This window comes from Schistocerca piceifrons, chromosome 1 (genome assembly GCF_021461385.2).
Source record: "Schistocerca piceifrons isolate TAMUIC-IGC-003096 chromosome 1, iqSchPice1.1, whole genome shotgun sequence".
In the NCBI taxonomy this organism is placed as follows: domain Eukaryota; kingdom Metazoa; phylum Arthropoda; class Insecta; order Orthoptera; family Acrididae; genus Schistocerca; species Schistocerca piceifrons.
In genome coordinates, this window is record NC_060138.1 from 197,413,393 (window position 1) to 197,434,794 (window position 21,402).

Genomic DNA, 21,402 nt, shown 5'->3' on the forward strand with positions numbered 1-21,402 from the left:
GTAACAAACAGAGATATTTACAGAGTCTGTAAAATTTTAAGATGTGGTTAATTTTAATCTACGCAACTGAATTCGACTATGAATTGTGTAAAGTTGGCCGCTTACCACATGGCCAGAGGGATAAGTGGTGCAGACACTGCGGGGTTAAAGGAAGGGTGTGGGGGGGTGGGGGGGGGGTGGGGGGTTGTTTTATTGTTTGACTTCGAATACTGACAACTCACGGGCCTGCGTGCTTCGTACCAGTCAGATGACATGGTACAAATTTCTTCAAACAAGTGACATGAATTCGTGAATGGGCATTATAGAAGCGTTCATCTTCAAATGCCGTACATATTTGTTGCAGAGAATATGAAAGTAAATTACACTTGTTTTAATACAAGACAACGAGTAGGAGAAAACTATCGTTCAAAACAATCAGTAAACATTTCTGATCGTGTCTCATATTGCATAGCTCATTTAAGTATAAGTACAATTAGTGTTATTAATCAGTTGATCATCCGCTCACACAGACAACACAACAACACCTCGTCAGGCTCTTACAGTGTCACAACATTTGAATTGCTGACAGTGGCAGCAATATGAAACAGAGAAGAATCAACACGAAGTGTTACACATGGTGCCACCTTAACAGTCTGTGCTTGGGAGCAGACCGCCAACGTATCGCGCCCTAATCATAGCTTCTCTATTGTGTTCTCGTAATTTACTAATTTATATACCTTATCAATTAAGATTGAGATCACTTCATGTGTGGCCCGTGTCAGCATTGGCTCTCGAGGAAAAAATTTTGTCGACCACTGGTGTAGAATTCTTGCTGCGAGATCATGCAACACTACACTGCCGGTGTAATTACAGCAGTAAGGTTCTCACAATAAGATGGATGGACATGGAGACCGAAAAAAAAGTGCTGTAGTGTGCAGAGGAGCCCATGACCACATAGCGGACGAAATCACCCGATTTCGTGGTGTATCGACGCAGATTGTCCAACGTTGACAGGAAGGATGTAGCTCTCGCAGTAGCCATGTAACGCCACCTAAGACACTGCGGTATGAAAAGAATCCTAATCGATTGGAACTGGAGACGAGTGTCACGCATTGTCTATGGAAATCAGTTTCAAGCCCGGTAGAAATTACTCCTCTCAGCGAATACAGGTCCATCTCAAGCACTTTCCGAGCAAACTTTGTTAACGAAATTGCATGTAATAGACATTTGCACTCACAAGAAGACTTACTCACAGCAGTAGATAATGCTACATTTCTCCAGTTGGTTAAACGACACCCGAAATGGGCAGTGGCTCCTTGAGGTGGTAATGTAGTCCAACGAGTCTAGTTAGGCCTTTTTTATAATGGTGCAAAGACATCGATTTCACTGACTGCCCAAAGACATCGATTTCACTGACTGCCAATAAGACGTTTAACTGACGGTAAGCGGAGGGTGTAGTTTCGACTGGAGGTGGCTCTTTGATGTTCCATGGGTGTTTTTCTTACAAAGACTTGGACCTCTTCATTCAGGTTACCGTGATCACGAACTAGGATGTTTATTTCAACATTTTAGTTGATCAAGTTTTGGTGTTTCTTGTACATCTTCATGATGAACGTGCTGTGGAGATGACAACAGCCCTGTCCCCGTTAACAGAGTTGCACATATACATTTGGTTGCCGACCATGGAGCCCCTCTCCTCACTCCACCCCCCCAATCGCACCTCTACTGGACTGCTAAATTGCATGATCGTAAGTCTTCAGAAAATGAGTGGAACTGTTTAGAATAATGGGTGAAATGTAGCACACAGCATACCTACAGTTTCGTAGCTCTGTAGTACCTATAACAAACATCAGTGGGTGGCATCAGCAGGCTATGATATGTCTGATGTAACTGGTGGACAGTCTTTTGCAGGGCAACCTACATGTCAGGGGCAAGAAAACCTTTCCTATCCACCAACATATAGCCTGCCATCGTGACACACGTGTTGTGGGAGTAGTATTGATGTGTCTTATTGATCTGTATTGCACGAGCTACATGTACCAGTGAGCATAGCTGGCGACAGGTTGAGGTGGATAAAGGAGATGGGTGTAGAGAGGTAAAGGGCAGGTGAAAAAAGCAGAGGGGAGGCAGAGATGGCAAGATAAATGGGGAGAAAGATATGGTCAAAGGGAGGGAAGGAAGATATGGTCAGAGAGAAGGGGCAGAGGAAATGGACGAACAGACTGGGAGGAGGAGAGGAGGTGTATTCAATATACGATCTGGTCTCATTGATGTGACCACCACATACATTTGATGTCAACATGCAGTAACTATACACAGATGCAAATAGCAGCATGGACAGTGCAGGGTATGTAAAGTGCGTTACAGGGATGTGCAGTCGTTCTCACAGTGCAGAAACAGAACGATTTATCTGATGGCCAAAAGGACATTGTCATTGGCTGTTGGGCCAGTGTTGGAAGTACTGTGAAATGGCTCTGTGTGCCATTGTGGCTAAAATAGACTGTGCATGGCAAAATGGCACCAGTGAAAGCAGGCGCTGAGCCAACTGTGGTACACCATGGGCTTAAAATGACAGCATTGAATGACAGCCGTTGAAGTGTGTATGAGATAATAGAAGTTCAACTGTTGAGCAACTTACTGCTCAGATGGACCAAGTGGATACCAACAGTGTCTCCTCAATGACTCTTCATTGAATGTTGCTGCGTATGGATCTCCACAGCAGGTGCCTTTTCCATACACCCATGCTGACCGCTGTTCATCAGCAACAAAGGGTGGACTCTACACACCAGCACCGCAACTGGACTTTTAGTAAGTGGCGACAGGTGGTCTTTTCAGGAAAATCAAGTTTTATGCTCCATCTGACAGATGGCCATTAACGTGTATGACGTGAAATGTCTAAACGTATACACACAGCAACAGTCATCAGAAGGGTCCAGGCCAACGTACGTGACCTAGTCTTTCTGGTAGGGCAATGAATCAACACAAGCGTGCATCTATCCTCGGGGACCACGACCACCCTACATGCAGTTTGTTTTTCCTTGGCACAATAGGACCTACCAGCAGGAAATGCAACCTGTCACACAGCTCACAGTGTACATGCGTGGTTCAAAGAGCACCAAGATGATTTTACCCCACTCCTCTGGCCACAAAACTCTCCAGAATTAAACCCAATCGACAATCTGTGGGCCCACCTCTATCGTGCTGTTAGCGCTGTGGATCCTCAGCTGAGAAACCTAGTGCAGCTGGCCACAGCAGTGTAGCCAGCATAGCTCCAAATCCAAGTAGCCGCTTTCTAGAACCTCACTAACTCTCATCCTGCACATCTCGCATCAATTAGTGCTGAAAAAGGTGGTTATTCAGGCTTCTAACAGGTGGTAACATTAATGTGACGGCACAGTGTTCAACACATATGCAGGCGAAGCTGTGGGTAAAGGGCCAGTACGAAAATGAATAAATAATTTCAGTATGCACAATCTTTATCGCACTTCAGTTGTTTATTTTTATTTTTAGATGACTGTTTTGATCTTCTAACAGATTGCTTCAGATCTTAAATTCCTTAATGACCGCAGGAATCTGGAGTGGAGCAGATTCATCTCTGCAGGTGTGGAGAAAACTGCTACAATGATGAACTGCATTGCCCACACCGGCACTGATGGATCTGTTTCACTCCAGCTGTTACTACTGTCATCAAGGATTGCAAGATCTTAGAAGGTCGAATCCAGTAATCTAAAAATGAAATGAAACAACAAAAATGAAATAAATATAACACAAACACAAACTGAAAACATATATGCTTTACAACTTTTCTACTTCATAGAACAATTTCCGACTGTGTAATACTATGATTAATATTTGTGTGTGTGTGTGTGTGTGTGTGTGTGTGTTTGGAGTAGAGAGAGAGAGGAAGAAACTGGCATTCGGACAAACAGACAGATATGTAGCACAAAGAGTTTCATACGAAACTCCATATATAACAATTTACACGCGTCTAAAGATCAGTGTGCCGGCCGCGGTGGTCTAGCGGTTCTAGGCGCTCAGTCCGGAACCACGCGACTGCTACGGTCGCAGGTTCGAATCCTGCCTCGGGCATGGATGTGTGTGATGTCCTTAGGTTAGTTAGGTTTAAGTAGTTCTAGCTTCTAGGGGACTGATGGCCACAGATGTTAAATCCCATAGTGCTCAGAGTCAAAGATCAGTGTAAACAAGACTGTCACGTAAATGAGCAGGGTGTTGCCTCAAAACACTGTGAAACGACGAGAAGAGGAGGAGGAAATGGAATGAAAATTCATTGGTTAGGAGGGATTGTGGTGTTATTTCAGTCGGTACGAAATCGACGCAAATTTTTATAGTGAACTCAGCTCTGCCGGCCGCGGTGGTCTAGCGGTTCTGGCGCTGCAGTCCGGAACCGCGGGACTGCTACGGTCGCAGGTTCGAATCCTGCCTCGGGCATGGGTGTGTGTGATGTCCTTAGGTTAGTTAGGTTTAAGTAGTTCTAAGTTCTAGGGGACTTATGACCTAAGATGTTGAGTCCCATAGTGCTCAGAGCCATTTGAACCATTTGAACTCAGCTGTATTTGTCCAGTTAGCAGTATCGCGTTGCACCTCTCTGGCCTGTGAACATGCATTATTTACATGTAAAGGGTGGCATGAAACCATTGTGTCCTCCTGAGACAATGTCGCCCACAAATGTTTTAACTTGTCTGTAATATCCTGAATACTGGCACACGGACGATGTTCCTGTCCGAGCTAGTTCCAGAGATGTTTCATCAGGGACCGATCTGCTGATCTTACTGGCCATGAGAGTACTTCAACATCATGTAGACAGTAGATAGATAAATGCCATGTATGAACGAGCATTGTCCTGTTGAAAAATGGCACCATGATATTGTCACATGAGACATAACACATGTGGATGCAAGATGTCTGTTCTCTTAGCTGTAAGCGAGTGGATCCGCCGTGGGTCATAAACCGGCTGGTGAGAACAGACCCAGCAGAATTCACCAGCAGGCAGGTGGACAGCTTCTAGGGAGAAATGCAGGACGGGCCGTGCTTTGTGGTAAGCCTCATGTTAGGGTCACAGTACAGATTGTATCTCCAGCCGTGTCGGGACTATAGGGACTGTTTTCGATATGCTGTTTATGGCAGGAGGTTTTGTGTCGTTTTTGGCAGAGTCCCAAAAAAGACAGAATGGCAGAAAGAATTCGTCTAAATGCACAGCCCGTGAAAGATAACACCTGAGAATGGAATAGGGAATAGGAAAGTTTAGGGCTCCTTTGAAGAGTGTGAGAAACCGCCAACGAGCTCAAGACAAAATGTGTAACGAAATGTGAAAAACAGCTACTACTGTGTAACATAAATAATTTAGCAGTGGGAGTGGGAAACCGTGCTTTGCTTACGGAGATCCACTCTCATTGGCTTAGTTCCGAATCTTCCTTGTAGGTGGCAGACAGCTGAAAGTTATTCTTCAGCCAGACGCCTCCTCAGGCATACTTCTTATTTCAGCATCTTGATGAATGGGGTAGACTTCATTTAGGCCCTGATCCCGCTATCTCAAACTTCGACACGGATGAAAGCTGTTGGTACTTAACCAGAGAATGGCTTTGCAGCATCTTAGCCACCACTTGAAAATTAATATGGTGAGATCCAGCTTCAACATTAATGTGAATTATGGGGAGTGTTGTTTCGTGCGGCTTCACACGCAACGGTTAGAAGAGCTGCGCCGCAAAGTGGAGCGGTATCTGTCGTTGTAGGTAAGCTGGTCAGGAAGAGCAATGATTAGTGAGAAAGCTAACACAGTAAACAGAAGAGCTACCCAGACAGGTCTGACAAACATCCCTCACAGCCTTAAGGGGAGTTGCAACGCTCTATCACGACAATATTAAATTTAGTGACTTGGCTTCCCTGTATCTCAGGAACCACTGTAGCCATTGACATGAAACTTTTACAGGATTTTAGACTGTATGTTCTGAGTCTACTGAACTACAATAATTGCATTTCAACCACTGATTTCGGGAATAAATTTTTTCAATTCAATGGTTAAAATTTTGTGTACGTTTTTGTACTTTATCCTAGATAATTTTAATTACAGATAACATTATGTTGTTCTTTTAGTTCAGTAGACTCAGGATATGTATGTTATTAATACCTGAAAATCTGAACACTCTACTCGAAGTGAAGATTTAGGGAAAATGCAAAATTTCAAGAACGGCTTCTAAAGTTTCAAAAGACTGTAACGCACATAATATATGCTTAATTTTTTAGTTTTAGTCACTCAGAAGCACCTTACACCATGCTGTATATCATCCTCTTGATCTTTTTCCAAGTATTTTCTTCTTTCTGGACTCCTTAGTGGCCAACTGTGCTGCATACTCTATCAGTGCGAACCTTGTCCATCCGTTCAAGTTCTCTGATGCAGTTTGCTCCAGGATTAATTCCCACATGCTGTAGCACTTTCACCCTACCAACGTTTGCATCATTAAAAGCAATAACAGCATCACTGAACCCCCACTTTAGTGCCTTCATTCGAACAAAAACATTTTTTGGTAAGCGAGATTATTGAACGACTCATTGGGATTTTGAGTCTGACCATGCACACACTTCTTCAGTAATTCAGGATTTGCCAGGTCTCTGTAAACAGGTTTTATGATATCCATGACTGCTGCTGGGATGGAATGTTTATGGCCGTATGAACTGTTTGAGTACTGGGCATTGCGGTAATTGCACCATGAATCAGGTCTGGGAGGGCAAAGGTGGTGTACTGGTTTTTTATCAGTTGACAGTCTGTGGAAGAAGGTAGCCCGTACTGCCTGCTTCATTTTCAACAAATCCTCAGTATTATTTCAAATGGACATCCCATAATACTGTTGTAGTTCATCAGTCAATTTGTCTTACAGCCTGCCTCTTATGGTTTTACAATCAGAAAGTTACTTGGTTCTCAAACTTTGTTTCTACTTCCTCAACCTGGTGCCCATCCTCTTCTGAACATGACATTTATAACACAGCAATCCATAGCCTTCTATATTAAAAAATTGCCGATTTTATTAGATCTTGAAGTAACGCAAGTAAAATTTTAACATTTTCAACCAGTGTAGATTATATTTAAAAAAATAAAATAAAATACTTTCCATGTGAGTTTATAAGTGATATTTACCTCATTTTATTCTGAAAATTGCAAATTTTATAATGAGATAACAATCCGAAAATGCGAAACAAATTTCCGTTCTACCTTCCCTGAAGTAAAGCTGAGACGGCGGGTCGTGAGTCGTGCATGGGTAGCTCAGTCGGTAGAACACTTGCCTGCGAAAAGCAAAGGTCCCGAGTTCGAGTTTCGGTCCGGCACACAGCTTTAATCTGCCTGTAAGTTTTATATCAGCGCACTCTCCACAGCAGAGCGAAAATTTCACTCTGGTATCATTTGAGTATACACTATCATTGACGAGCACTTGGACGGCTTGAAGCGAGACATAGTGTCAGTATTGTGGCCACAGAAGTGGGTGTGTCTAAATGTGTAATCTAGACTAAAAACTCTGAGGGCGGAAACGTTATGCCAAAGCATGCTGGTGGTCGTAGACGGACCATCACACTGCAAGGCCTAGTAGCGAAAAGGAACACTCATCTCACTGCCGAGCAGATCGCTGCAGACCTTGAAACCGCTACCGGTACCCGTCTCTCTGCCAGAACCAATTCATTTCGATTAAATCAGCATGGTCTTCGTGCTCGGAAGCCTTAAATTCGTTCAACTACGTCACTGTCTGGAAACATTTCCTTGGTGCAAGGAGCATGTTGGTTAGGTTCAGCAACAATGGACCAGAGTGATGTTCTCCAACGAATCCCACTTCGCTGTCGCAAGAGACTCTAGCCACCAGTTAATGTGGAGGTAGGGGACAATACGTTGATCACCCCAGAATCTTCATGATTGTCATCTGCATGACCTAGGCGTTACGGTATGGGGAGGAGTTATGCACAATGATCAAACACGCTGCCTATCTTTGCGATTGGTACTGTTACTGCACAGCGGTATTTGCAGGGAGATTATTCTAGATCATGTCCGTCTGTATAGGAGTGCGGGAGGTCCCCATTTTCTGTTTATGTACAACAATACCCGCCACACAAGACCGCTGAGGAATCGGACACACTGGAAGCGAAGATACTGAACATATGGAATGGACTACGCATTCCCCGAATCTAAACCCTATAGTGCATGCCTGGGATGCTCTAGGCAGACGTAATTCTCAACAAAGACACTCCCCCCCCCCCCCACACCCCCAGAACCGTACAAGAACTGAAAATTGCTTTGAGAGAGAAGTGGAACAATATTTCCCAAAAACCCTCAATAATTTGGTACCCAGCATGAATAACAGGTGCAAAATTTGCATTCGTGCCCGATGAGGACATATTCCTTACTGAAAGTCCAATATCGACCTTTATATTGAGAATATAATTAGTGTCAAAAATAAACGTTATTTATGCCTGTTATCCTGCTTTTCCATGTGATGAAACACGTACTATTTTTCGTTATAAATATACCACTTCGCTTCTATTACGTATGTAATGTGTTCCATATCGTCCATAATTGCTTGTTATTATTCCTGTCCAACAATGTCTCTGTTTGTTAGCAATTCTCAGGTAGTGCAGCAAACATTTTTTAAGCTGTGAATTTCTCTGTATAGTTCTCCCGAAGAGCTGAACCTGTTTCTCTTGAAACTCGGCGATTTAAAAGTGATACCTGCAACTAAATCTGTGTCTTTGAGCTATATTACGCTAATTTACAAGTTAGACCCGAACCTCGACTTTCATTACAATTAATACTGCTGTTGAAATCAGATAAATCTTTTTGAATCACCCCGTGTTACAACTTCTTCAGTGAGATCTTTCGTAGGTGTAGCTGTGTTATTACGTATACACACCAGCTGCTAATCACTGTTCTGAACATACGAGTACAACTCACCCAGTTATTTGGCAGCGAATCTTCAGTCCCGTCCACCCATACGTAGTAGTCCTTATACCTCGTGTAATTTTCGTGCGTAGGGTCGCTGGAAGCGATAAACCATTCGTGCTCATCGCTAGTATGGTTGGGCACGTAGTCGAGGAGTACTCTGATTCCTGAAATAACAAGAAAACTGTCAAGCTTTGTCTTCACCAACGTGAATGCTAGAGTCAACTGGCAGAAATACGACTTGCGCCAAAAAAAAGTAGTAAGATAATCCATACGTCATGAAAGAAACATAACCTAGAGAAAAAGTACACCATAGAATCTAAACTAGAACGCAAATCTAACTGCAGAGAAAATGACTTTAAACTATTTCATAAGTGAAAATACACTCCTGGAAATTGAAATAAGAACACCGTGAATTCATTGTCCCAGGAAGGGGAAACTTTATTGACACATTCCTGGGGTCAGATACATCACATGGTCACACTGACAGAACCACAGGCACATAGACACAGGCAACAGAGCATGCACAATGTCGGCACTAGTACAGTGTATATCCACCTTTCGCAGCAATGCAAGCTGCTATTCTCCCATGGAGACGATCGTAGAGATGCTGGATGTAGTCCTGTGGAACGGCTTGCCATGCCATTTCCACCTGGCGCCTCAGTTGGACCAGCGTTCGTGCTGGACGTGCAGACCGCGTGAAACGACGCTTCATCCAGTCCCAAACATGCTCAATGGGGGACAGATCCGGAGATCTTGCTGGCCAGGGTAGTTGACTTACACCTTCTAGAGCACGTTGGGTGGCACGGGATACATGCGGACGTGCATTGTCCTGTTGGAACAGCAAGTTCCCTTGCCGGTCTAGGAATGGTAGAACGATGGGTTCGATGACGGTTTGGATGTACCGTGCACTATCCAGTGTCCCCTCGACGATCACCAGTGGTGTACGGCCAGTGTAGGAGATCGCTCCCCACACCATGATGCCGGGTGTTGGCCCTGTGTGCCTCGGTCGTATGCAGTCCTGATTGTGGCGCTCACCTGCACGGCGCCAAACACGCATACGACCATCATTGGCACCAAGGCAGAAGCGACTCTCATCGCTGAAGACGACGCGTCTCCATTCGTCCCTCCATTCACGCCTGTCGCGACACCACTGGAGGCGGGCTGCACGATGTTGGGGCGTGAGCGGAAGACGGCCTAACGGTGTGCGGGACCGTAGCCCAGCTTCATGGAGACGGTTGCGAATGGTCCTCGCCGATACCCCAGGAGCAACAGTGTCCCTAATTTGCTGGGAAGTGGCGGTGCGGTCCCCTACGGCACTGCGTAGGATCCTACGGTTTTGGCGTGCATCCGTGCGTCGCTGCGGTCCGGTCCCAGGTCGACGGGCACGTGCACCTTCCCCCGACCACTGGCGACAACATCGATGTACTGTGGAGACCTCACGCCCCACGTGTTGAGCAATTCGGCGGTACGTCCACCCGGCCTCCCGCATGCCCACTATACGCCCTCGCTCAAAGTCCGTCAACTGCACATACGGTTCACGTCGACGCTGTCGCGGCATGCTACCAGTGTTAAAGACTGCGATGGAGCTCCGTATGCCACGGCAAACTGGCTGACACTGACGGCGGCGGTGCACAAATGCTGCGCAGCTAGCGCCATTCGACGGCCAACACCGCGGTTCCTGGTGTGTCCGCTGTGCCGTGCGTGTGATCATTGCTTGTACAGCCCTCTCGCAGTGTCCGGAGCAAGTATGGTGGGTCTGACACACCGGTGTCAATGTGTTCTTTTTTCCATTTCCAGGAGTGTACTTCATTGAGTATATCCTGAAAACTGTTTGCCATTACTTATTTTTCGTGGAAATGATTAAGTACTTTTGCTTCAAAACATCGTTTCTATGATTATTCGGCGATCTAATAATAGTGGCACCATAACAGTAGAGTGACATGTAGCTATTTAACATAGTCAATGGTTTGAAAATGGAACTCTACTGCTAGAAATGAAGTAAAGAAGTCAGTGTCTAAATGTGGCTCGAATTGAATGTTTTATCTCTTTTCTGACGTACATCTCAGAGAACATACATACATAGTTGGAAAGAATGGAATTTAAAAAAACTCTCTTTACTTCAGTTTTGTTTAAGTGTGATTTTCATAGCATGAACTTTCAGAAAAATAAACATTGTCATCAACTACTTGACAAATCCTGTTTGGATAAAGGCCTCCTCTACTTTCTATGCATTTGAGTAGCGATACAAAACCAGGTTACTAATACATACATCGACCGTGTATTCTTTTATTGACGCGGAAGTAGCACTACTTGAACCTACGCGGAGGACAAAGAAAGTTCTGGGACAATTTGATATCAAATTAATTATCTAAGTAATTAAATTGACAAATTAATTCCCTCTTTCCCCCCCCCACCCCTCGGAAAACCCACCGCCCTCCCTGGGAAATACCCAGCCCCCTCCTCACCCCTCTCACACTCCTCCCCCCATTGGCGGGAAATTCAAATTTTCGAGGTAAATTAAAATTTTCGTGTTAAACCTAAATGTCACTTACATTACAGAGGATGTAATAGTAATAATAATATAATATTATTTATTTATGAAAATTCAGTTTACATATCTTTTTGAGTGGAAGTATGTGGGCTACTCTCTTCATTTCATCATTTTCGGAAGGTGCAACTATTACCCTCCTGGAGGACCAGCAACTAGATGCTCTAATTGCTTAATTACACTGCACAGATCAACCCATTTAAAGATCATAAACATCTATATTTACAGCTACAGACCCAGAACACAGTGCTACACATATTGCAAAGATCATGAAATACTGCAAAAAATGGTAGACCAACACATCTATTGATCGTAAAAAATCTTGCCTAAACACTTCTAAACTTCACCTACAGACCATATAAAGATTCAATACACATCACAAGGCAACTTTTGGAAACTTTTGAGGTAAATACTGCGACAAAATCGGGAAAACTTTACTCCAAGCTTCGAAAAAACTATGGACTATCAAGAATTGCTACAGAAGCGAAAACAACAGAACTCCTCAAATAACCACTAATACATCTAAACTTTCCAAGGTACAAATACCCATATCCTCCAAGCGCTGTCTCTAGAGCGATACAAACAGTATATCCAAAATTGCACAATTGCTAACGAGTTTACATGTGGAAAATATACTGCAGCATATAAAAAATCAAAATGAGCATGACGAATAATAAAGAATACACAGTATACGATTTAACATTACTGAGAATTTTAGGGAGGTTTTTTCCTCAGTAAGAAAGAAAATTCGGGTTTTAATTATTTCATGTCCGAGCCAAAATAGGAGAGCAACTGAGTGTCCGAACTGCTGCAATGATGGCCTTGGCCTTATATAGCTACGGCATAAGAGGCAGTGCTACCAGCGCAGACGTTGGTACCACCTGCGACAGCATGTCGTAATTACCGACCAATGAGAGGCCGTCCTTGGGCTATTTAAGGCCACCACAGCAGCGATTTTGACAGTCAGTTGCTCCTGACGAAAACTGTGTAGGTAATCGTCGACTGCTTAAGGTTTTACCCTGAACTGATGTGACAGGAAGTCTGAGGGTGTAGTGTATGTTTTCATTCATAATACCACACACAGTACTTAGGAAGATTAGAAAAATGCGTTTATTAAACTTTATCTCATTGAATAGAATACAAAAGTCAGTCGCCGGCCGGGGTGGCCGAGCGGTTCTAGGCGCTACAGTCTGGAACCGCGCGACAGCTACGGTCGCAGGTTCGAATCCTGCCTCGGGCATGGAAGAGTGTGATGTCCTTAGGTTAGTCAGGTTTAAGTAGTTCTAAGTTCTAGGGGACTGATGACCTTAGAAGTTAAGTCCCATAGTGCTCAGAGCCATTTTTTTTAACAAAAGTCAGTCCTCAACTGATGAAATCGTGACATTTTTATAAAGTTGCTCAAAATTCTATTACTATATACCAAGCTTTCGTAAAATATCTTGTTCAAGAGTAAATGAACCTATGTGGGCAATCAATAAGTAAAAGCAACAATGAGATGCCCTAAACTCACGGTTTTTTTTTTTTTTTTTTGTGCATTAGCTGCGTTCAAGATACAAGGTAGAGATGTAACAGGCAGGCGACTCCTTTTTAACACACTGTAAATGGTCAGTGTCCTCTGACCAGGAAGGTAGGAATGCCACAGATTTCAATTTTTCATTGCGCTAAGCAGTGGCCCGTGGTGTTGTCATTCCGTATATTTTGTGTACTGATCGTAAGCAGTTGTATATTTTAGCTCTGGTACATTGTAAAACAAAGGGTGGTACACTGTAAAACAACAGTTCTTCTAACATTAACAACACTGGAAGCGCTATATAGTAGCAGGGTTAACAACAGATTCAGGCTGCTCAAAGTAGCAGAAAGTGACACAGCCAGATTTAACGTCTCTCACTGTTGCGTATGTTACCGTATTTACAATTATCACCTGTACGTGAATACCATTTTAATAATATACAACTGATGAAATGCACATACGCAACAAATACTGACAGTATTTCCACTCCCTCTGTCTGACCAAGTTTTTCGGAAGGTTTCCCTTGGTCATAAGGCGAATGCTGGGACTGAAAACTCCCTCCCAAAGTTTCCCAGTTAGGATTCTCTCTTGCCACTTCGAGCCTGTGCAGTTTTTCCTCCAACAGCGCGCCCTGTTCCCTAACGTACTGGGATTGAAAGAAAAGCACCGTTCCACGTTAGATAGTTTACAGACGTTAATAAGAAGCTGTGACGTTACTTCAAACGATATTTGCGAAAATATGCTCGGCCTCTACTAATGAACTCAGCCAGCAGGTTAGAGATGTCAGTCCTATCCGCGATTTCCTCTGCACCAGGCTGACAATTTCTTGTAGGAACACCCAAGTGAACTATAAGTGTTCTGAGGGCCACGTCTTTCCTGGGATATGCTGGACAATTGAAACAATGTTCAGAATACAATTACCTTCGGTTCTGTTTATGGCATTACTACAGTATGACTTACCGGTTGAGCTGGCGCCTAGTTTGACGCAAGACTGACTGAAAAGACGTTTTTCGTAATCTACTTTGGTTTCTCCCTAAACATGTGATTACCTGAGGAGGCAGATGTATCTGTTATCCTGCCGTCCCATATTCAAGACATGAACGAGGTGGCTTAATGAGAGCTGGAGGAAAAGTGTTTCAACCATTCGAAGAGGTTCTGTATGTGCTCATAAATTAACATCGGCCAGCAGCTTATTTGCGGCTGGGAAGCAACCAGTATATTACAACTTCGGCGTCTCAGGCACTACTGAGCACTCAGAAAAATTAACAAAAGGACTGGACGGAGCTGGGATACGCATTCTATATGTTGCATGCGACATGGGAGTCTGCCATTCGAAAGTATGAAAGCAGCTTGGGCTATAAACAAATACAATGTATTGCTTATAACATGCAGATCTACAGGTCTTCTGTAATGTATCAGTTATTACTATTGCCAAGTTATCACATACCAGACGAAGGACTCGTTTTGCCAGATGTCTCCACCACGACAGTGAAATTAATACAAGATATTTTGGACATCAGAAGGGCACTCTTTGGGAACTACGTTTCTTGTTTCGGAGGTTTACCTCAGTGTGCACACCAAAGTGTGAGGATAGCTGCACAGTTACTGTCACACTACTCTGCACAAGCCGTGAGATACGTGCTGAAGACACAGCAGAGGTTATTTTACTGATCTAATAAATGTTACGGACTAAATAAAAGGTACATCAAATATGAGGTGATTTCCCTGAACGGCTGATACAGCCTCAATCTTAAAACAATATTTGAAGAAGGTTTTGGAAGGACATTTGGTTATTATTGTGCGAAGATGAGTAAACCCCCAAGCATTTCAGAAAAGTATTTTAACCTCAATGTAATCAATCATTGGTCTCTGTACAGACATAGAAAACGCGAGAGCATGTTACATATTGACTACTAGGTTAATCAGAATGTAATAGGGGATTATTTTTCTAGAGTTTGTGGTATTGTTGTTGTACCAAGGAAGCAAGGGAGAGGGTGTTGTTATGGGTAGCTGGTATCCTCTTTTTACAACTCAAATGCCCACGTGGATTAACACAGTTCTTTATTTACATTAACAGACAGCTGCTACTTAACTTCAACAGAGTCCATGTGTTGTGGTAGGAACTCATGCATAATAGTGCTCTTGCAGACAATATCTGTAATCTTGCTAGTACAAACTTCAGCCTCGCTATTTGTAAATTACTAGGCCCAGTATCAACACAAATCTGGTCGCAATGTACTGTCATAACCTGAGTGAGATATTGAGGTCCTCCGGCCAGCAGTGGCGGCCTAAGTACTTGCTATCGAGAGGGCGTTGGTGGCGTGTTTGTTGTCGGTGTGTCCCTGGCCTCTCTCCTGATAGGCGCGCTTGATCCATCGCCTACTATCGATCTTCACGTTACATCATTGCTGACCGGTGTGCTGGCGACAGTTTATGCCAGCACAGTTGTGTTCCTCAATGTTCAAAGTAAGGAATGGGATGCTCCTTGTAACACCTATCAAAAATGTGAATGCTATTCCTACTTTTGATACTGCTGTAGTTGTTAAGGAGAGATGTCACTACCTGTGTCTGCTCCCTTTGAAGGTTTAACAAAGGCAGAGGGCAGTGCTCCACGTAACACGCTTTCCCTTCGTAAGCAAACATCGAATCTACGCTCTGACAAAATGTCCAGAACATACTTACAAAATGTCTTTTTAATTTCTTTAGTTTTATTATTATTTGTTTTTTCCTGAGATCCTTATGTTAGTTAGTTTTTTTAACAATTCTCGTTGAAAAAACAGCGTTCGATAAAACTAGAGTAAAATTATTTCAATAAAAGCAGCCTTGATAGCATGTACGTTATTTATTTAGTTTGACGAATGGTTTTCATGTCTTACAGGATAATCATCAGGTGATTTTACTGTGTCAAAAATAGTAATGCACTTTCTTAGAGATCAGAGGACTTGAATACAATCATAAGAATAAAATAATAAAATCCTTGGCTCATATACCCCTGGTGACAGCAGGAGACAGTGGCATGGAGCAAGCCATTCCGTAGAGGCGTGAAGGACGCTGTTGAACAAGGCACAGTTGCTAGTGGTTTAACAGCGAAAGCTCCGCGAACCACTTCCAGCAAACGCCACTATTAGCCAATGGTTGTGAGACTTGACTACATTCAGCGAACTCCATAAATAAAAATATATAATTATTAGAAGTTTTGTCGTAGGCTTAACAACAAAGGATGTTTCAAATACTATGTAAAAGATGCACAGTATAAAAAGTTCAAAAACAGAGGAGAATTGCCATAGTCTAATTTACATGACAGCTGCCCACTGTGGGAGCTACTGTAGAGTAAGCGTAGCAAACGTACTAGGTAGGATGCCAGCTGATAACGAAGGAAACTATGACTCGATATGTTCCATCATCAGTCACAGACTCTACAAAACCCAGATTCAGTTGGCAGTTGGTGGTTGGAGTGCTGACACATTATCTGTGTAATGCTGACAACTGATGTGTTATGCATGGGGATCATATCAACCTGTACCGCATCAAAAACAGCATGAAGATGACGCACTGAAGCGTTGAAACTGGTAGCGACAAAATAAAATAAAATCATAAGGACGGCTGTAGGTGTTTTTACTTGTCAAGATGTAGAGAAATATCTGGAAGGTGTAGCTAAACGTACAAAGAAAACACTTTTGAATTTCACTGTGGTTTCCAATTCGCGACTGATCGTTCCTTACTTTCCGAACAACCCTCTTAGCATTATTCGAAGGAAGGATATTGCTGAGGAACTTCTCAGCTACAACCTAGAGGATGTTTCCAGACCGAATTTCCGATCCTGGACGGAGGTGCCAGGTTCGAGTCGCGGTTCTGCACGCAGTTCTAATCTAACAGGAAGTTTTAAAACAGCCCACACTCCGCTGCACACTGAAAATTCATTTTTTAAATAATGTTTTGTGCAGTAGTAATTTCCCAGTAAAAAGTTTAGTTTTAAAACATTACCTTCGTGAAATGCCCTAATAGAATGTACTGTCACGTTACGTTACTTTATTTTGTGCCCTGATGATCTGAGGCGCTACACTTTACTGCACCTAATTTACTACAGCAACGATTCAATTTAGAATTTACTGGACTGCAAGTCACTTTATTCTTGTGTAACAAACGTTTTTGTAAACCGAAATCTTCTTTTTGCGACGTAATACTCTAATATGTCGTATAAGAATGAGTTTTCTTATATATCTTTAATGTACCGTCGGCAAAAAAGCAGTTCTTCGTGGCATGTAAGTTATAATCCACAGATCCGCCATATACAACAAACAGCTTACAGAATTATCAAACCAGACAAGCAGGCTGCTCCGTTTATTCACTATCAGCACAGATTGTTACCAATTATTGGCAAATAATACTATAACTGCTATAAGCGGTAGCACATAATAACAGTTTGACGCGTATCTAGTTGTCAGGATTTCCACAACATGTATCAAGATACGACGAAAAAATCATTTTTTACTTAGAATAATTCTTTGTATTTTGAAATTTGCCAAACGACGAGAATATCTAGAAGCTGAAGTTAGAAGTCGAAAAACCGTGACTGGTTCTGCTTATCTTATGCATTAACGCATTAATTTTAAATTGGTTATAAGGATACTGTGTCCAACGATAATCACTGACTTTGACTGTCGGTTGAACGAGGAGTTGCTACACACTTTCATTAAGTAATCAGAAAAGTATCTGGTATTTTGTCACGAGGGTAGGTCAGTTTTTGGGAAGAGCATATGAGGACTGTTGTAGCGAAGGACAATGGTTGACTTCAGTGTATTGGGAGAATTTCAGGAAAGTGTGGTTTATCTGTAAAGGAGACTGCATAGAGGACGCTGGTGCGACCTATTCTTGAATACTGCTCCGGTGTTTGAGGTCCGTACCAGGTCGGATTGAAGGAATACATCGAAGCAATTCATGGCGGACAGTGACAAGGAGTTGTTGCAACACTAATGCCGTCCATTGTGCCACTGAAAGTAATTGGAGATAAAAGAACACTCCAATGTTTTGTTGATAGCACGATAAACATATCTTATTTTCACACGTTCCATCTAATTGAGTTGGCTCCTGATTGCGTTATTAGTTGAGATAGAGAAAAAAGTGACTGAAAAAAATCTGTATTAGAAGATTGCCTGGTAATCGTAGTAGTCTAGAGATAGTTACATAACGCTCTGGGAACAGATGAGTGTGTTCTTCTCAAGTGCTCTTCACCTTGTCGCGGAGGCGTTCGCAGATGGCGTCCCGACAAACGTAGTTCAGTGTCCGACCTTGAACCTTCTTCATTGTTAATGCAAACAAAATCCCGGTTCGTTTAAATCAAATGGGTAAATCCGTTGGGATGATTGGCAATCAGGGTACGAGAAAGATCTTTCCAACGGCTCGATTCGTAGGCGTAATAGCTTCAGTGACATAATTTCGCACAGCTGAGTATACGATTTTTGTTTGAAATTATATACACAGAAGAACAATATACCTTACATATCCGAGACCAAAACGAGGATTTTACCCGGGACCGTCTTGCACTTGAGGCATATAACATGGAGTGTTTCTTTTCGTGACCGAATATAGCCTCGAGCTAGTATTAAGCTTAAACTCTACTCTCTTCTTTGCTTACCGCTTTAAACTTGAACGTACGAATGCGCTTTGAGCACTTTTTTTACGGTAGCGGTAAGTGCTCGGTGTGCGAAATTTTTTGTCAGTTGTTTATCTTTGGAGATCCCACGTGTAAACTGCGCAGTAACGTGTGCGATGAATCGTTGTGTGGGACAACGTTCTCGAATTTTCGACAGGATGCAGGCGCTATTACGACACACATTTCAAAACAGTGATTGTTCGGTGTGCTTCGAGGAATCATGGAGTCACAGAAGCAACATCCGGAAGTGGCGAAAGGACAAAGGAATCTTATAAAAGCAAAATCGAACAGGAAAGCTTTCAATAGTCTATGGAGTGGACGTTTCGAAAATATTGAAATAGGGTTAGTGGCATTTTGGTGCCAGAAACGTAAAGAAGGTATGGCAGTTTCCCGCGATATTATACGAAATGAAGCACTTGAATCGGCACAGGAAAACGATGGCCAAATTTGAAGCCAGCTTTAGGTGATGTACAAGGACGATGTGCCGCAATGGGCTGCGACCTCAGCGTCTTCCCTCATCGTATGTGGAGAAGTTCGTTGAATATCAGCGACACGTTATAACACTAAGAAAGGAACAAGCTTACAGTTTAGGGGACATCAGGAACGCCGAGAAGATTCCTATTTACATTTCTTGCCACTTCCAGTCCACATTTTACATTCTCCCTACATCGACCTTCATCAGTTACTTCGCTACCCTAATAGCAAAACTGATGAACTACTTTAAGGGTCTCACTTTCTAATGTAATTCCCTCAGCATCTCCTGATTTAATTCGACTACATTCCATTATCCCTGTTTTGCTTCTGTTGATGTTCATCTTATATCCACCAGTCTAGAAATTCTTTCTCCCGAGTCCTTCCCTGTCTCTGACAGAATTACAATGTAATCGGCGAACCACAAAGTTTTTACTTTTTCTCCCTGGACTTTACTTCCTTCTCCAAATTTTTCTTTTGTTTCCTTTCCTGCTTGCTCAATATACAGATTAGATAACATCGGGAATATACTACAGCCCTGTCTCACAGCTTCCCTTTCGTACCCGTTGACTCTTATAACTGCCGTCTGGTTTCTGTATAAATTGTAAACAGCCTTTCGCACCGTGCATTTTACCCCTGCCAACATCAGAATTTGAAAGAGAGTATTCCAAAACTTTCTCTAAGTCTACAAATGCTCTAAACGTAGGTTTGCCTTTCCCTAACCTATCTTCTATGAGAAGTCTTAGGGTCAGTATTGCTCTCGAAGGCAGCTGTTACCAGTTTTTCCATTCTTCTGTAAAGGATTCGTGTAAGTATTTTGCAACTGTGACTTATTAAACTATTAGTTCCGTAATTTTCACACCTGTCAGCGCCTGCTTCCTTTGGAATTGAAATTATTATATTCTTCTTGAAGTCTGTGAGTGTTTCGCCCGTCTCATGCCTCTTGCTCACTAGATGGAAGAGTTTTGCCATGGTTGGCTCTCCCAAGGCTATCAGTAGCTCTAACGGGATGTTGCCTAGTCCTGGGTCCTTGTTTCGATTCAAGTCTTTCAGTGTTTTGTCAAATTTTTCACGCAGTATCATTTCTCTTTTGTCATCTTCATCCTACGTCCTCTCCCTTGTATATACCCTCTATATACTCCTTCCACCTTTCTGCTTTTCCTTGTTTGCTTAGGACTGGTTTTCCATCTGAGCTCTTGATGTTCTTACAGGTGGTTCTCTTTTCTCCAAAGGTCTCTTTTTATTTTTCCTGTGCGCAGAATTTATCTTACCACTGGTGATACATGCTTCTACATCCTTACATTTGTCCTTTAGGCATTCTTGCTTAGCCATTTTGCACTGCGTGTCGATCTTATTTTTTAGACGTTTGTATTCTCTTTCGCCTGTCTCATTTGTTGCATTTTTATATTTTCTCCTTTCATCGATTAAATTCAATATTCCTCGTGTTCCCCAAGGACTTCTACTAGCCCTCGTCTTTTTACCTACTAGATCCTCTGCTGCCTTCACTACTTCATCTCTCACAGCTACCCATTCTTCTTTTGCATTCATTTCCTTCCCTTATTTAAATTACAGCCCTAAAATTTGTTACCGTTTAATAATATCGTAAAACAGTCTGCTAAAGTACTGGACATCATAAAGTTAAAAAAGTGACAAATAAAGTCATCGCGATGTTCATCACAGTCAAAGATGTCACTAAAATCTGTCAGTAAATCCAAAAATATCAGACTTTCACCGCAGGTACTCATTTTCACTGTTCACACCAACCGCAGGCACGTCGAGGCGTTTGTAACATTTTCCGTTAGAACGACACGCAACTGCCTGACGTTATATCATATTTCAGCACATTATTAAAATATTTGTCTGCTTTCTTAGACAAAGCCTTCGGCAATGTAACTTGAAATAAGAAGTTAACAACTATTAGAAGATAGAATTACGAGGAAGGCGAATTATGTACGATGTCTACAATATGCATGTGGGACATTGAAATGGATGCTCACTGGAGACAAGATCGTGTTGAGAAGAGCGTTAGGCAAGTTTTAAACTTTTCGCCACAGTTGTTCAGCTTCTACGTCAAAGAAGGCCAGGAGAAAGAGACATAACATTTCTTAACAGTGGTTAAAATGCAGGGGGAACAAACGACATTCTTCTTTTGGTCAGGTATAAGGAAGGCTAATAAGGAGATCTCTTCGATTTTGTTCATACTTAGAGAATTCGAAGTCAATTTCCTAAAGCAATGCGACGCAATTTAAAAGAGAGAGAGAGAGAGAGAGAGAGAGACGAAAAAGTCGCTTTTGAAGATTAGA

At 42.6% G+C, this 21,402-nt stretch overlaps 1 protein-coding gene across 1 annotated transcript in view; it reads right to left on the minus strand.

Annotated features, from left to right (window-relative positions):
* The window catches only part of LOC124799212, a 333,002-nt gene that overhangs the window by 163,414 nt on the left and 148,186 nt on the right, over positions 1–21,402 (minus strand). The window contains exons 15-16 of the mRNA XM_047262783.1: positions 8,920–9,081; positions 6,125–6,132 (exon numbers count right to left, since the gene is read on the minus strand). Coding sequence (XP_047118739.1) covers positions 6,125–6,132; positions 8,920–9,081 — 170 coding nt within the window. The remainder of the gene's footprint in view (positions 1–6,124; positions 6,133–8,919; positions 9,082–21,402) is intronic.